The 17,200-nt window shown below is 34.4% G+C and overlaps 1 protein-coding gene across 1 annotated transcript in view; it reads right to left on the bottom strand.

Annotated features, from left to right (window-relative positions):
- Positions 1-3,097: 3,097 nt before the first annotated feature.
- The window catches only part of gpc6b (glypican 6b), a 52,886-nt gene continuing 38,783 nt past the window's right edge, over positions 3,098-17,200 (bottom strand). The window contains exons 7-9 of the mRNA XM_016253108.1: positions 6,108-6,244; positions 4,631-4,806; positions 3,098-3,479 (exon numbers count right to left, since the gene is read on the bottom strand). Of these exons, the coding sequence (XP_016108594.1) occupies positions 3,283-3,479; positions 4,631-4,806; positions 6,108-6,244 (510 nt within the window). The 3' untranslated portion in view covers positions 3,098-3,282. The remainder of the gene's footprint in view (positions 3,480-4,630; positions 4,807-6,107; positions 6,245-17,200) is intronic.

Genomic DNA, 17,200 nt, shown 5'->3' with positions numbered 1-17,200 from the left:
AAAGAAACTATTTGTAAATGGGGTAAGAAAAGCAAACATCTCAAGGTACATTCTCTGAAAACAATCTTGCGTCTCAATTAAATACTCTTGATTAAAGAATATATATTTTGTTGCAAAAATTCTGATTAAGAATAGGATTTTTGCACCATAAGTGTACATATTAATAAGACTAATACTGAAAAGTGCAAAGAAAAAAAAAAGCATAGCAGGAGTTGCAACGGAAAACTAGCTGGAAATAAGTAACACTAAAATCTTCTAAATATAAAAATAGCACTCATAATAAATCAGTCAGCCTTAATCCTCCACTGACAGATTCAATATGGACTTTCATGAAGCTGTTTTATAAGGGATTTATCGCAAAACACTACCATCCAGGTCATTTAGGTAGAAAACATGATTAAAAACATACATGTACAGTATCACAAGTCTATATTTCTTTCCATGGAATGGTATTATTGTTTACAATCATCCATCTTCTACATATACACAAAAAATATTCCCACAAACTGCTTAAGCACTTGTGCAAATTAAAAACTAACTGTGCAAATGATTTCTTATATATTACACAGGGCACAAAATCTGAAACTCTTTGAAGGGATGAAAACTCGCTTAAGATTTCACCAACAGAACAAGGGGAATCACATTTCAATAGCGCTAATATGCTTTTGAAAGAAGTCTCTTCTGCTCAACAAGGCTGCATTTATTTGATCAAAATACAGTAAAAATGTGAAATAGATTATTAGCAATGTTGAAAACAGTTGTGCTGCACAATATTTTTGTGGAAACTGTGATACATTTTATTTTTCAGGATTCACAGATGAACAGAAAGTTCAAAAGAACAGCATTTATTTGTAACATTATAAATGTCTTTACTGTCACTTTTGATCAATTTAATGCATCCTTTCTGAATAAAAGTATTAATTTATTTAAAAAAAAACATACTGACCCCAAACATTTGAACGGTAGTGTGTGTTCAACCAGATTTAATCAATTATATGAAGACTTGCTAGTGTTGCATAAATGATCGCAGTACTAACGTGTTAATATTATATGCAAGAATGATATATTATGTGCATGAGAACTAAATGTGATGCAGATTAATTTATTTTCCCTAATTTCTCAGATCCTGTTCAGATAATCTTTTTAAATTAGTCTAGATATTCTCTTCAATTTTCAAGAAAGCATGAACATTTTCAAAATGTGTGTGAGAAGAATACATAAGAAGAACTTAATAATCTGCAAAATATAAAGGATACATGTGTTGCAGTTAAAGGGATAGTTCACACAGTTCTGGCGTTATTTACTCTCCCTGTATGATGACATTTTTATCAGCGGACACACAAATATAACATTTTAAAGAATCTGTATGCATTATTTCTTTTACATTAACAGTCAATCTCCAAATAAGAGCATACACATTTGCATGAGGGTAAGTAAATCATTTTGGGTGAACTATGCCTTTAAAGGAGTACTTCACCCCAAAATTTAAATTTTCTAAAGATTTACTCCCCCTCAGGCCATCCAAGATGTAGATGAGTTTGTTTATTCATCAGATTTGGAGAAATGTAGCATTGCATCAGTGTCTCAGCAATGGATGCTCTGCAGTGAATGGGTGCCGTCAGAATGAGAGTCCAAACAGCTGATAAAAACATCACAATAATCCACAAGTAATCCACAGCACTCCAGTCCATCAGTTAACATCTGGAGAAGATAAAAACTGCATGCTTGTAAAAAACAAATCAATCATTAAGTCCAGTGTTGGGGAAAGTTACTTTCAAAAGTAATGCACTACAATATTGCATTACTCCCTAAAAAACGAATTGTGTTACTTAGTTACTTTTTGTAGAAAGTAATGTGTTACATTACTTTTGCATTGCTTTTTTAATCTGGGCTGGGCTTGCAAGTTTGTTTTTAATATAAAAAGTTCTATTTTTGGCAAAAGTAAAAGCCCTTTCAAACCAAAAGTGAAATGAATGAGCCTCAGGCTGAAGGAAATGTAAATGCACATCTGTACAGTAGAGGGCGCAGCTCAAACCATTCTGGATTGCACAAAGATTAGGACGCATGAGAAGAAAGTTTAACACTCTTCCGGAACACAAATGTTATGTTTATCTAAAGTCATTTTTGCTTATTAGTATGGTTAAATTGGATAATTGAAGCTCAGCAGCAAAGACACTGGTTAATAAAATTGGATTAAATACATAAACACTGGAGGAAGTGTTATTATGGATTATGGCTTCATATTTTAGCCAGAAGAGATGGTTTAAAGTTAAAGGCGTCTTAACGATTTGTTTCAACTTTTGTCTTCTCCAGATGTTAACTGATGGACTGGAGTGGTGTGGATTATTGTGATGTTGTTGGGGAAAGTTACTTTCAAAAGTAATGCACTACAATATTGCATTACTCCCTAAAAAACGAATTGTGTTACTTAGTTACTTTTTGTAGAAAGTAATGTGTTACATTACTTTTGCATTGCTTTTTTAATCTGGGCTGGGCTTGCAAGTTTGTTTTTAATATAAAAAGTTCTATTTTTGGCAAAAGTAAAAGCCCTTTCAAACCAAAAGTGAAATGAATGAGCCTCAGGCTGAAGGAAATGTAAATGCACATCTGTACAGTAGAGGGCGCAGCTCAAACCATTCTGGATTGCACAAAGATTAGGACGCATGAGAAGAAAGTTTAACACTCTTCCGGAACACAAATGTTATGTTTATCTAAAGTCATTTTTGCTTATTAGTATGGTTAAATTGGATAATTGAAGCTCAGCAGCAAAGACACTGGTTAATAAAATTGGATTAAATACATAAACACTGGAGGAAGTGTTATTATGGATTATGGCTTCATATTTTAGCCAGAAGAGATGGTTTAAAGTTAAAGGCGTCTTAACGATTTGTTTCAACTTTTGTCTTCTCCAGATGTTAACTGATGGACTGGAGTGGTGTGGATTATTGTGATGTTTTTATCAGCTGTTTGGACTCTCGTTCTGACAGCACCCATTCACTCCAATGGTGAGCAAGTGATGCAATGCTACATTTCTACAAATCTGATGAAGAAACAAACTCACCTAAATCTTTGTTTCAGCACATTTTCATTTCTGGCTGAACTACTTCTTTAATCTACTATACTGAAATGCTTACGACCCTTTTGAAGATCTTCCATCATGCAAAACCTGCCGCTCTGTGATCTTTGAATCAGGAAGAATGGCCTCAAAAGTCTTCAGACGGCTGAGATCAGTGGTCCAGTCTGATATAAAACACAAGCAGTCTGTGTGGAGCTCAGCGGTCACTATCTCCAGTGCTCTTTCAAGGCCAGCGCGGTGAAGACCAGCAGCAGCAGTAGGTTGGGCTGGATGATGGAAGCAGGAGATGATTCATCTGTTTTCTCTGCTTCCTGAACGGGAGCGTCAGTGATGAAGGAGTCTGATTCAGTGACGCTCGTCTCAGTGAAGCCGCTGCCGCTGCCAGAACCGCTGCTCTCGTCATCTGAGAGGCAAAAAGTCCGCTTATGCAGCGAGCAGAGATGCATTTCCAGATCTGACTTAATAAAACTACTTTGGACCAGATTTTATGCCAAAAGTCAGAAGTTTGATTATGCAAGACTAATAATGCCCTCTGGAAACAGCAGTGAAAGCCTACTGTATCATCATATCTGATTTTTCAAAATTAGGCCTCTAAATGATCAACATGATCCAATCTTTGATGTTAAACCTGTTGTTCACAATCTACTACATGCCTTCTGTTGTCTGATTTATACTCTTTTAGACTTTTAGTATAATTGTCCAAAAGTCCACCTTCAGCTCGTGCTTCTGATTTTTACTGATTTTTCTCAAGTAAAGGTCAGAATAACTGCAGTAATATCTCCAGATGAACACTTACTGGACTGAAGCAGCTCAGCTTTACTTGATTCTCCATCAATCATGTTTTAGAGTCTCAAATCTGATCCTCAGGATCTTTTGAGGAGCGTTTGTTTCCAGAAGCTTTACTTTCACTGTTCCTCAGCGGAGGAATGATCTTCACAAGCCTCCAGAACATCTCACATCTGAGGAGGAGCCTTTATTTCTTCAGCTCTCAATCACTGCATTATATGTTCTGATCATTTCAATCTCATTTTACTGAGACAGATTACTGGAGATACAGAGTGACGACTTTTATTTAGATCATTGTATGTAAGTATCTGGTATAATGTTATAAAGATCTCATTGATTTACATTACAAGCATCAGAATTGCATCACTTTTTGTCCATATAAATATCAGCATCTGCACCAAATTGCATATTTTTGCTCAGTTTGAGTCTCTGAATAAAACTGAGCTGTTTTTTCCTTTATATGCTCACAATATCAGTCTATATGAGCCATAAAAATAAACATTCCTCAAAAGCCTGAAGGTCTTATTTGTTACTTACATTTTAATGTGATTTTTTTTCTAAAAAGCAATGTATGGATAATCAAGTAAACTTAAGTTGCTTCAATCCAGTAAGTGTTTATAAAATATATTCTTACGTTTAAAAAAAAATCATACTAAAGGCACTTTATGTGCTGAATACTATCAAACAGACGACAGAATCAGTCGATGAATGAGTGCAGATCATGTCTGTAGTGGCTGTGTGATTTAGTCCAAACACATCGTGACTTACTCGAGTCCTGAAAGTAGATATCATTGCCGTCATATGCATTCTTGAGTTTGTTGGTCATCACCCTGAGAGCCATGAGCTGCTGTCGAATCAGAGTGTCCGGTCTGGAAATGTCCACACCCACCTCCGGGTTATTCGCTTGATTGGTCAGTCCGTCTTTCAGAACCTCAGGGACATATCTGGGAAAAAAAACTTAGTAAGTGTGCAAATTCAATGCATAATATTCAAATTTGTCCCAATCTCCTTTCTAACTGCACATTTTTGGCTATCAATAAACCACATATAGTGCAGCATAAATAAACATACAAACATGTCAGATTAAGTCTGGCCAGTAAATACACATTATACTGTTATAGTTTTCATTTATATTTTGAATTAAATTTTATTTTTGCATTTCCAGTTTTCACTTTAATTTGTTTAATTTTAATATGTGCTTTTGTCATTTTGATTAGTTTTCAGTTTTTTGGGTTTAATTTATTTTAATTTCAGTTTTAGTTCAGTTTAAGTTTTGAATTGCCAGTTAGTAATTCTAGTGCTTCAACTATATTAGTAATATAACACACACACACACACACACACACACACACACACAGACATATATATATATAAACATGGCATCGTTTTTAATTTTTATTTTGACCAATTGTCAAAAATGCTTTAAATTTATATTACATAATATTAATATTATTTATAACATTAGTAGTTTACAGAATAAAACAAACAAAAACATTGTAATAATACAGTACTTATTACATTTTATAACACTTATAGAATATAATATTCACAAATTTGGTCTCACAAGTGTCTCCCCATGAGAACGGTATCCAATAATGGAAAACAAATTTCAGCACTCCAACTAGTTAAACGGGTCATATAATAATATTCAATAATAAGAATTTTTTTTTAAAGTTTGGAGCGAGTCATTAAGTTTCAATAGATGGTCTTTTTTGGGGGGTTCAGAAAGTTACAGTATGTTTCACAGTACAATAAGCTCTTTTACAAAACAAACAAATAAGGAGATCATTTGTGACCCTGGAGCACAAAAGCAGTCTTAAGTTGCTGGGGTATATTTGTAGCAATAAAAATGCATTGTATGGGTCAAAATTATTGATTTTTCTTTTATGCCAAAAATCATTAGGATAAGTAAAGATCATGTTCCCTAAATATATCAAAACTTCATTTTTGATTAGTAATATGCATTGCAAAGAACTTCATTTGGACAACTTTAAAGGCGATTTTCTCAATATTTAGATTTTTTTTGTACCCTCAGATTCCAGATTTTCAAATAGTTGTATCTCGGCCAAATATTGTCCTAGCTTATTTATTCAGCTTTCATATGATGTATAAATCTCTATTTTGAAAAATGGACCCTTATGACTGGTTTGTGGTCCAGGGTCACATATGTAAAACTGTCCTGATCTATTGAGCAGTGAATCCACACACCCACAGCTGTACAGATGCTTGATTCGAGATGTTTTACCTGCTCTTTTCACGACCATTCCAGCAGTCGTCCTCTGCGCTTTCTGCAGCCGCCACATGTTCCTCCTGACAGAAGGCCTCAGGAAGTGACGTCCAGAACTTCCTGAACTTCTTCAGCTTCTCCTTGACGTCAATCACCTGGATGATGGTATAATGATGACTGTTGAAACAACTGTAAGGCACTGAACACAAAGCAAATGTATAGAAAGATGTACACTAATGGTCAAAGGTTTGGACACGTCTACTCATTCTTTATTATGACTATATTTATAAGATTTTAAAATAGCAACATGAAAACTATGATAACTATGAATTACTGCAAATGGAAAATCTATAAATTATATATATATATATATATATGACTCAAAAACCTTAAACATCATATGTTATAAATAAAGCTTTTATTAGTCTACAAAACCAATTTCAAGCATTTAAGCAGAAGTCTCCAGATCAGCGGTCAAAGACGATATTTGAAGGCCAATCATGATATTTCTGCTACTTCTGTTGTAATGATAAAGTTTCTCATTTTGTATTTACAGAAACTAGGAGTGGTAATATATTACAAAAATTCAAATAAATAATTAAAATAATTAAATTCCAGAAGTTTAAATTTGTGTTATTTTGGTATAATTGAGAAATTATAATTTTCCATTTAAATTTTTGTTAATTTTGTTGTGTTTTTCACATTTTGTATGTCTATATAGTTTTTATTCATTTTTATTTGGGTTTTGGTTTTTTATTATTATTATTTTTTAATCAATTAAACTAAATGAAAATGAGAAATGTTGCTTTGGCAACTAGCTGAAATAAAATTGGTATTTTTTAATATTATTATAAATAAGTATTTTTTATAAAATACATTTTAATGTATCAGTTAATGTTCGTTTGATTTCAAGTAAAAAAAAATGGTTTCAGTTTTAGCTGACTATTATAACCTTCTTTTCAATAACTGAATGTTATTGAAAGGGTTTACACTTTTTATTACCAATTAATTTACTTGACTTTAACTTAAAAATAGCAATTTCTAAATTTCCATGAGATTCCATAAGATTTTATTAATTCCCACGACTTTTCTAGAACTTTTCTAGATCACACACTTAATATTCCCCTCATATATCTAGCTTTTCAGAAATAAAGAGCTCCAAATTTTTGATCACTCAATATTCAATATTAATTTTCATTCAAGAAGTGATCTGAATTGCACTTAAAAATCAATACACCATGCACGCAGATCTCATCCTTCAGCACTAGAAGGCACAGGTGCTTCAGTCTCAACACAGCTGTGTTTCACTTCCTTTATTAAATCAGTCAGGTAATGATGCTATTACACCTGCTATTACATTTGTGCTCATGTCATATTAATGATGATATAGTGCGTGCATAACATAAATATGTTTTTATTTTTGGCTAAACCATTCCTTTAATATTTAACAAGTACTGACTTAATGTGACCTACATTAAAGAAACATCATACTTCTGATCCTGCTAGACGTAAGGAAAAAAATGAGAAATAGTGCAAAAAGGAACTAAATGTATAATATGCTCAGTTGCTTTGAAATGAATTTTTACCTGATATTGCATCATTACTGACAACATGGCTTGAGTACTAACTGTACTAACTGTACTAACTTTACTAGCTCATTTAAAACAAACATATCACTAAATGCCAGAGATAGAAAAAGCAGAAAAAAGAAGGACAGAAACGATGGAGAGATAGACATGACAGAAATATCTTCAACAACAACTCTTCCGTTATTGAAAGGGTTTACACTTTTTATTACCAATTAATTTACTTGACTTTAACTTAAAAATAGCAATTTCTAAATTTCCATGAGATTCCATAAGATTTTATTAATTCCCACGACTTTTCTAGAACTTTTCTAGATCACACACTTAATATTCCCCTCATATATCTAGCTTTTCAGAAATAAAGAGCTCCAAATTTTTGATCACTCAATATTCAATATTAATTTTCATTCAAGAAGTGATCTGAATTGCACTTAAAAATCAATACACCATGCACGCAGATCTCATCCTTCAGCACTAGAAGGCACAGGTGCTTCAGTCTCAACACAGCTGTGTTTCACTTCCTTTATTAAATCAGTCAGGTAATGATGCTATTACACCTGCTATTACATTTGTGCTCATGTCATATTAATAATGATATAGTGCGTGCATAACATAAATATGTTTTTATTTTTGGCTAAACCATTCCTTTAATATTTAACAAGTACTGACTTAATGTGACCTACATTAAAGAAACAGCATACTTCTGATCCTGCTAGACGTAAGGAAAAAAATGAGAAATAGTGCAAAAAGGAACTAAATGTATAATATGCTCAGTTGCTTTGAAATGAATTTTTACCTGATATTGCATCATTACTGACAACATGGCTTGAGTACTAACTAATGATGCTATTACACCTGCTATTACATTTGTGCTCATGTCATATTAATGATGATATAGTGCGTGCATAACATAAATATGTTTTTATTTTTGGCTAAACCATTCCTTTAATATTTAACAAGTACTGACTTAATGTGACCTACATTAAAGAAACATCATACTTCTGATCCTGCTAGACGTAAGGAAAAAAAAGAGAAATAGTGCAAAAAGGAATTAAATGTATAATATGCTCAGTTGCTTTGAAATGAATTTTTACCTGATATTGCATCATTACTGACAACATGGCTTGAGTACTAACTGTACTAACTTTACTAGCTCATTTAAAACAAACATATCACTAAATGCCAGAGATAGAAAAAGCAGAAAAAAGAAGGACAGAAACGATGGAGAGATAGACATGACAGAAATATCTTCAACAACAACTCTTCCTCCATAATCCAATTTAAAGGAGCATTTCACCTAAAACTGATTAATGAACTACTCATTTAAGGCAAGACACTACATTTGTCCAAACAGCACCATACTTTCCCCAGCTGATTAATCACAGTAAATTAAGACAACTGTTTTGTATTACAATTTTTTTAATGTGATGTTAAATATGCAAATGGTGCATTTTTTTTTATAAAATATGCAATAATTTGCATACATTTACAGAAGATAGATCCAAACAAATTCTTCAGTAAAATCCTTCAGAATATAGGTAGGAATAAAACTGTAAGTTTTGGTGTGTGTAAGGGCTGCTGAAGTGAAGAAACAAACTCATTTTAAGAAAACGCCCTTTAAGAATATGTATTGTAATTGAAATTAATAGACGCAAATAGATAAAGTGTAATAATAAAATCAGTCTGAATATTATATGAACAAACCCTTCAGTAAAATCCTTCAGAATATAGACAGGAATAAAACTGTAAGTTTTGGTGTATGTAAGTGCTGCTGAAATCAAGAAACAAACTCATTTTGAGAAAATGGCCTTTAAGATTGTAATTGAAATCTACAGATGCAAATAGATAAAGTTCAATAATAAAACCAGCGAATGATATATGAACAAACCCCTCTATAAAAACATTCAGAATATAGACATAAATAAAACTGTACGTTTTGGTGTGTATACGTGTTGCTGAAGTGGAGATAAAACTCTTTAAAGATACTGTATGTATTGCAATTGAAATCAACAGACGCAAATAGATAAAGTGTAATAATAAAATCAGTCTGAATATTATATGAACAAACCCTTCAGTAAAATCCTTCAGAATATAGACAGGAATAAAACTGTAAGTTTTGGTGTGTATAAGTGCTGCTGAAGTGGAGATAAAACTCTTTAAATATATGTACTGTAATTGAAATCAACAGACGCAAATAGATAAAGTGCAATAAAATAAACACTTAAATGTGTATTTCAGATGTTTTCTTCTTCTATTCTTTACTTCTAATGGAAGTAAAATAGCTCAAAATCTCAAAACTGACCAGTGCATACCTGTAGTGCCTTGCCTTAAGACCAAATATATAAGTAGAATAATACAGTAAAGCAGCGCTGGTTTGTAATATCCTTTATAATATGCAGTCGTTGCGTCTCTAGTGGGTCACAGAGGTCATTTTAACTCCCGCTGGTGCTGCTTGATAAGTGACAAGGTGAAGCGGCTGACATGAGACAATTAAAGTCATACAGCAGGACCGAAAGTCTTTCACAGCAAGAACTCAACAAACTCCCAAAGTCACACACCTGACACATATTTAATCATCATGCAACTTTAACTCATTGGAGCATTTTATTTTAATAGTTAATTTGCATTGCATTGCATTGCACGACTGACCAAGTTAAATGAAATGCAGCATAAAACCTAATAATTCCACACTGAATGCTGAACATGACAACATACACTGCTGTTCAAAAGTTTGGGTTTGGTAAGATTTCATTTTTTGATTTAAAATGATACTTTTATTCAGCAAGGATGCATTAAATAAATCAAAAAGTGACAGTAAAGACATTTTTAATGTTACGAAAGATTTCTATTTCAAATAAATGCTATTCTTTTGAACTTTCTATTCATCTGTGAATCCTGAAAAATAAAATGTCTCACGGTTTCCACAAAAATATTGTGCAGCACGACAGAAATGTTTCTCGAGCAACAAATCAGCATATTAGAATGATTTCTGAAGATCATGTGACACTGAAGACTGGAGTAATGATGCTGAAAATACAGCTTTGATCACAGAAATAAATTGCATTTTAAATTATATTCAAATAATAATGTTTTACCATTTTTACTGTACTTTTGATCAAATAAATGCAGTCCTGGAGAGTATAAGTGTCATGTCAATTTTTTTTATTAATTACTCATTTTCCGGTGATAAACCACACACTCATAACGTTCATCACGACTGTCCTAATTTATCAACCCACCGCCAGACGACAGTATATTGATGAAACTGTTTCAAGTTTCTCTGCTTTATCCTCCAGGCTTCCAGCACAGAGAAGTTGTGTAAAATAAAGCTAATTAAAGTGAAGCTCCACGCTGCTTCTGGAGTAATTGCTGTGGAAACCTCCCCTCAGGACAGAAAGCATTGTCTGCTTTCTTGAGATGTAAAAACGCCTTATAATGGAGACCATGCTCCTCACTAGCTTACTGACAGATATGAAGTAAAGCAAGATGTTTTCAAAGCTGAAAAACTTCCAATACAAGCTACACGGAAATACACACAAAGAAGAGATTTCACAGTCATGATACATTCACCTGCCACAATTTACAGCTACAAAAATTTAGTCTACGCCAGAAACAAACAATATTACATTGTGATATGCAGGAATAAATTACTTTTTAAAATATATTCAAATAGAAAACAGTTATTTTAAATTCTAATACTATTTCTCAGTTTTTACTGTATTATTGATCAAATTATTGCAGCCTTGTTGAGTAGAAGAGACTTCTTTCAAAAAGATTTTAAAAAATGACAGACAAAAAACATTTAAATGGTAGTGTATGCATGGTTAGAAACAAACAACAAACAACAAAAGCATTACATTAGATTTATATTAGAACAAGCTGTTTAAATATATTGAAAAAAATTAAATAATATCATTTTAGACAGGCAAGAAAATAATGTAGCTGTGCATAAATATGTAGTCTGTTAATTTTTCGCTGTAGACTGGTTTTGCCACATTATGACCAAGGGTTTGACTGGTTAGCATGGGTTAGTTAGTCCCTGCTGGAAAGATGCCATAACTACACCCTTCCAGGGCAAAAAGACTCTTTCTCTATTGACGGGCATTCAGACAAAAAAAAAAGAAGCAAGAAATCAATCAATTAAATAAATAAATAAAATCAACAATTATAAATGAATTAATAAATAAAAAAATAATTAAAATAAAAAAATAATAAATGAAAACAAATAATTAACAAATAAATATAAATAAACATAAAATAAATTATAAAATAAACATATTGAAATAAAATAAATATTAATAAACCAAATAGAAATATAACTGAATAAATAAACATAAATGAAAAAAATTAACATATATAAGCAATTAAAAAATATGAATAACTCCAAAATAAAAATAAATACAATTATTAAATAAATATAAAAAATAAATACAAATAAACAATAAAATAATTTTAAAAACAAATAAATAAAACTGAATTAAACATATTTAACATTAAATAAAATAAATAAAATTGAATAAATATATAAAATAATAAATAAAAACAAATAATAAATTGAATAAATAATAATATATAAACACAATTAAATAAAAATAAACATAAATAAATACAAATCAATCATTTTATTGTAGCTGATGTTTTGCAAGTGTCCTGTGATATAAGTGTAAAATGAAATGATATTTTTCCCTGTCTGTAGTTTTTGGTTAGTAAAAGATAGTCACTAGTAAAGAGTTTGCGACTGTCATGCTAATCAATCAATCCCTCCATAAATTATAGACCTCTTTAGTCACACTGTGCCACATGTGTCCAATGTAAAACAGCAGCAGCATTCACTAGAGCTTCATCTGTAGAGAAAATCAGTGAAATCAGGCTCAGATTATAAAGCTGGTGAGATTTCACAGTCACTGTCTTTAACCTGCACACGAAAATCAATGTCTGCTGTACATGCGGCTCTTCAAAAGCAGATCTATACGCCAATAATTGCTCCAGAGTCCTGTGGATGTAGAAGTGAACATCATCAGTCGTCTGACTATTTCTGCTCCAGCCGTACAGACGAAAGTTTGGCCAATGCTGTTTGTCAGGCTGCAGTCAGCAAAGCACAAAGTATGCCTTTAAATAAACACAATCTGAACAAATCTAACCTCGTCATGTTTACTTTTGTGTGGGGAGTACTGAAAGTGATGATTATGCTCAAGCATCTATAACGCGTATCGGCCTATTTGAGCTTGAGTAAATAAAAACACGGCCAGAAAAAAAGATAAACGACCTGAACTGTGTTCCAGGACTATTTTAAGCCACTAGTGTTTCAGAAAATAATGTTTTTATCATTGCATTTGATCCTTAACTTCATAAAACTGTATTAAACTGTATAAAAAAATAATATAACATAACATAACATAACATAACATAATACTTTCAGTTTGCTTAATTTTTAAAGTTATTTAACTGATTAGGGAAAACACACACAGTTTGAAACTGTATGTAAACATGTCCCCCTTAAAAACCACAAAATATGAATATTTAAATTATATATGTATAATTAAATTTATTTCATTATTTAAAATAATTAAATTAATTGTATTAATTTATTCAAATGATTTTAAATTGTTACAATTCGTTTTTTCATTTATTAATATAATATAATAAATAATATAAATATAAAACTATTTTATATATTAATTCTACTCTAAATTAATATATCCAATTCTAAATATGATTCTAAATATGTTTAGCTCATTTGTGTGCAGCAGTTACCAAATGACTTGCAAACAAACAAACAAATAAATACATTTTTAAATAAATTGAGAATTAAAAATTATTTAAATTATTAAGAATTATTATTAAATTACAATATAATAAATAACATAAATATAAAACCATCTTATGCATTAATTCAACTCAATAAAAAGTGTAATGTTTAGCTGTCCTCATTTTGTGTACAGCAGTTACCACATGATTTCCCTTTCAAATAATAAATATATAATGAATAGATAGATGGATGGATGGATGGATGGATGAACGGATGGACGGATGGACGGATGGACGGATGGACGGATAGAGGATAGATGGATGGATGGATGGATGGATGGATGGATGGATGGATGGATGGATGGATGGATGGATGGATGGATGGATGGATGGATGGATGGATGGATGGATGGATGGATGGATGGATGGATGGATGGATGGATGGATGGATGGATGGATGGATGGATGGATGGATGGATGGATGGATGGATGGATGGATGGATGGATGGATGGATGGATGGATGGATGGATGGATGGATGGATGGATGGATGGATGGATGGATGGATGGATGGATGGATGGATGGATGGATGGATGGATGGATGGATGGATGGATGGATGGATGGATGGATGGATGGATGGATGGATGGATGGATGGACGGATAGACGGATGGATTGTTGGATGGATGGATGGATGGATAGAGGATAGATGGATGGATGGACGGACGGACGGATGGATGGACGGTTGAATGGATGGATGGTTGGATGGATGGATGGATGGATGGACGGATGAACGGATGGACGGATGGATGGATAGAGGATAGATGGATGGATGGATGGATGGACGGATGAACGGATGGACGGATGGATGGATAGAGGATAGATGGATGGATGGATGGATGGACGGATGAACGGATGGACGGATGGATGGATAGAGGATAGATGGATGGATGGATGGATGGACGGATGAACGGATGGACGGATGGATGGATAGAGGATAGATGGATGGATGGATGGATGGACGGATGAACGGATGGACGGATGGATGGATAGAGGATAGATGGATGGATGGATGGATGGATGGATGGATGGATGGATGGACGGATGAACGGATGGACGGATGGATGGATAGAGGATAGATGGATGGATGGATGGATGGACGGATAGACGGATGGATTGTTGGATGGATGGATGGATAGAGGATAGATGGATGGATGGACGGTTGAATGGATGGATGGTTGGATGGATGGATGAATGGATGGACGGATAGTTGGATGGACGGATAGTTGGATGGATGGATGGACGGTTGAATGGATGGATGGATAGAGGATGGATGGATGGATGGACGGATGGACGGATAGTTGGATGGATGGATGGACGGTTGGATGGATGGATGGTTGGATGGATGGATGGATGGATGGATGGATGGATGGATGGATGGATGGTTGAATGGATGGATGGATAGAGGATAGATGGATGGATGGATGGATGGATGGATGGATGGTTGAATGGATGGATGGATAGAGGATAGATGGATGGATGGATGGATGGATGGATGGATGGTTGAATGGATGGATGGATAGAGGATAGATGGATGGATGGATGGATGGATGGATGGATGGTTGAATGGATGGATGGATAGAGGATAGATGGATGGATGGACGGTTGAATGGATGGATGGATAGAGGATGGATGGATGGATGGACGGATGGACGGATAGTTGGATGGATGGATGGACGGTTGGATGGATGGATGGATGGTTGAATGGATGGATGGATAGAGGATATATGGATGGATGGATGGATGGATGGATGGATGGATGGATGGATGGATGGATGGATGGATGGATGGATGGATGGATGGATGGATGGATGGATGGATGGATGGATGGATGGATGGATGGATGGTTGGATGGACGGATGGACGGATAGTTGGATGGATGGATGGACGGTTGAATGGATGGATGGACGGACGGATGGATGGATAGAGGATAGATGGATGGACGGATGGACGGACGGACGGATGGATGGATAGTTGGATGGATGGATGGATGGTTGGATGGCTGAATGGATGGATGGAAGGAGGATAGATGGATGGATGGACGGATGGATGGATTGATGGATGGACTGTTGAATGGATGGATGGATGGTTGGATGGATGGATGGATGGATGGATGGATGGATGGATGGATGGTTGAATGGATGATTGGATGGATGGATGGACAGTTGAATGGATGGTTGGATGGATGGATGGATGGATGGATGGATGGATGGATGGATGGATGGATGGATGGATGGATGGATGGATGGATGGATGGATGGATGGATGGATGGATGGATGGATGGATGGATGGATGGATGGATGGATGGATGGATGGATGGATGGATGGATGGATGGATGGATGGATGGATGGATGGATGGATGGATGGATGGATGGATGGATGGATGGATGGATGGATGGATGGATGGATGGATGGATGGATGGTTGGATGGTTGGATGGATGGATGGATGGATGGATGGATGGATGAATGGATGAATGGATGAATGGATAGAGGACGGACGGATGGATGGACGGTTGAATGGATGGTTGGATGGATGGATGGATGGATGAATGGATGAATGGACGGATGGATAGAGGACGGACGGATGGATGGATGGACAGATGGACGGATGGATGGATGGATGGATGGATGGATAGATGGATGGATGGACAGATGGACGGATGGATGGATGGATGGATGGATGGATGGATGGATAGATGGATGGATGGATAGATGGATTGATAGATAGATAAAACCATTTAATACATTAATTCTACTAAAAATGTCCTTATTTGGTGTGTAGCAGTTACCACATGATTTCCCTCTAAATGAATGAATGAATAAATAAAAAAGTCTCCATTTGCTTCATTTTAAAGTTGATTTAAATGTTTAGGGGGGGAAAAACAACTGTTCGTAAACATGCTCCAAAATTTAAGTGGGTTACAAACATTGCAAACCTTTATATGAATATAATGCAACACAGCTCATGTAATATTTAGTTTGACCTTCAGAATCGGATGATCAATCATTTTCTGAAAAGTTAAAACACCTCCTTTCACTGACTATTTGTTGAAAGAATTTTATTTATTTTTTTAAAGGCCTTATTTTGTACCCTATTTGTGAAAAATGACCACAAGACAGTTGAAACATTTTAAAGAGTGCAGGTTTATAAAATGCTGAAGTAGATGCCATACTGACTAAACCCGTGTAAATTACAACAGCAACAATATCACAAAACACTCAAAAAATAAACTCCAGACAAACAGCCTCTGCAACTCTATCTAGACTCTTCACGAGAGCGCGGCAGCCGTTTGTGGAAGCCGATGTTCAGTTTCTTGAGTTTGGCGACACATTAGCAGCAGAGATCTGGATTTGAGCCTCACGGATCCAATCAAGCATCACGTGCAATTCATTTCCACCTCTTACATCTCTCATGAGCTCAGCGTAATGCACACGAGCGCATCAGGTTACAGAAACCCAGAACCATTTCTCATGCCACTCATAAAGCATCCTAATGATTCAATCTGTTTCCCATCGAGCAACGAGCTAAACTCCTCGTCAAAGAGAGGGCTGACTGAGTTTATTAATACGACTGACGAGTCCTAATCTGAACAAAGAACTCTTAAATAAAAACTATTTTGTTATTTTAAACATGTATTCTGCTGTTGCTTTTAATCATGGAATAGAAAAGGAAACTTGTATATATATATATATATATATATATATATATATATAT

Source organism: Sinocyclocheilus grahami, unplaced genomic scaffold (assembly GCF_001515645.1).
Source record: "Sinocyclocheilus grahami isolate Dianchi unplaced genomic scaffold, SAMN03320097.WGS_v1.1 scaffold1158.1, whole genome shotgun sequence".
NCBI classification, from domain to species: Eukaryota; Metazoa; Chordata; class Actinopteri; order Cypriniformes; family Cyprinidae; genus Sinocyclocheilus; species Sinocyclocheilus grahami.
This window is presented reverse-complemented; position numbering and strand designations above follow the sequence as displayed.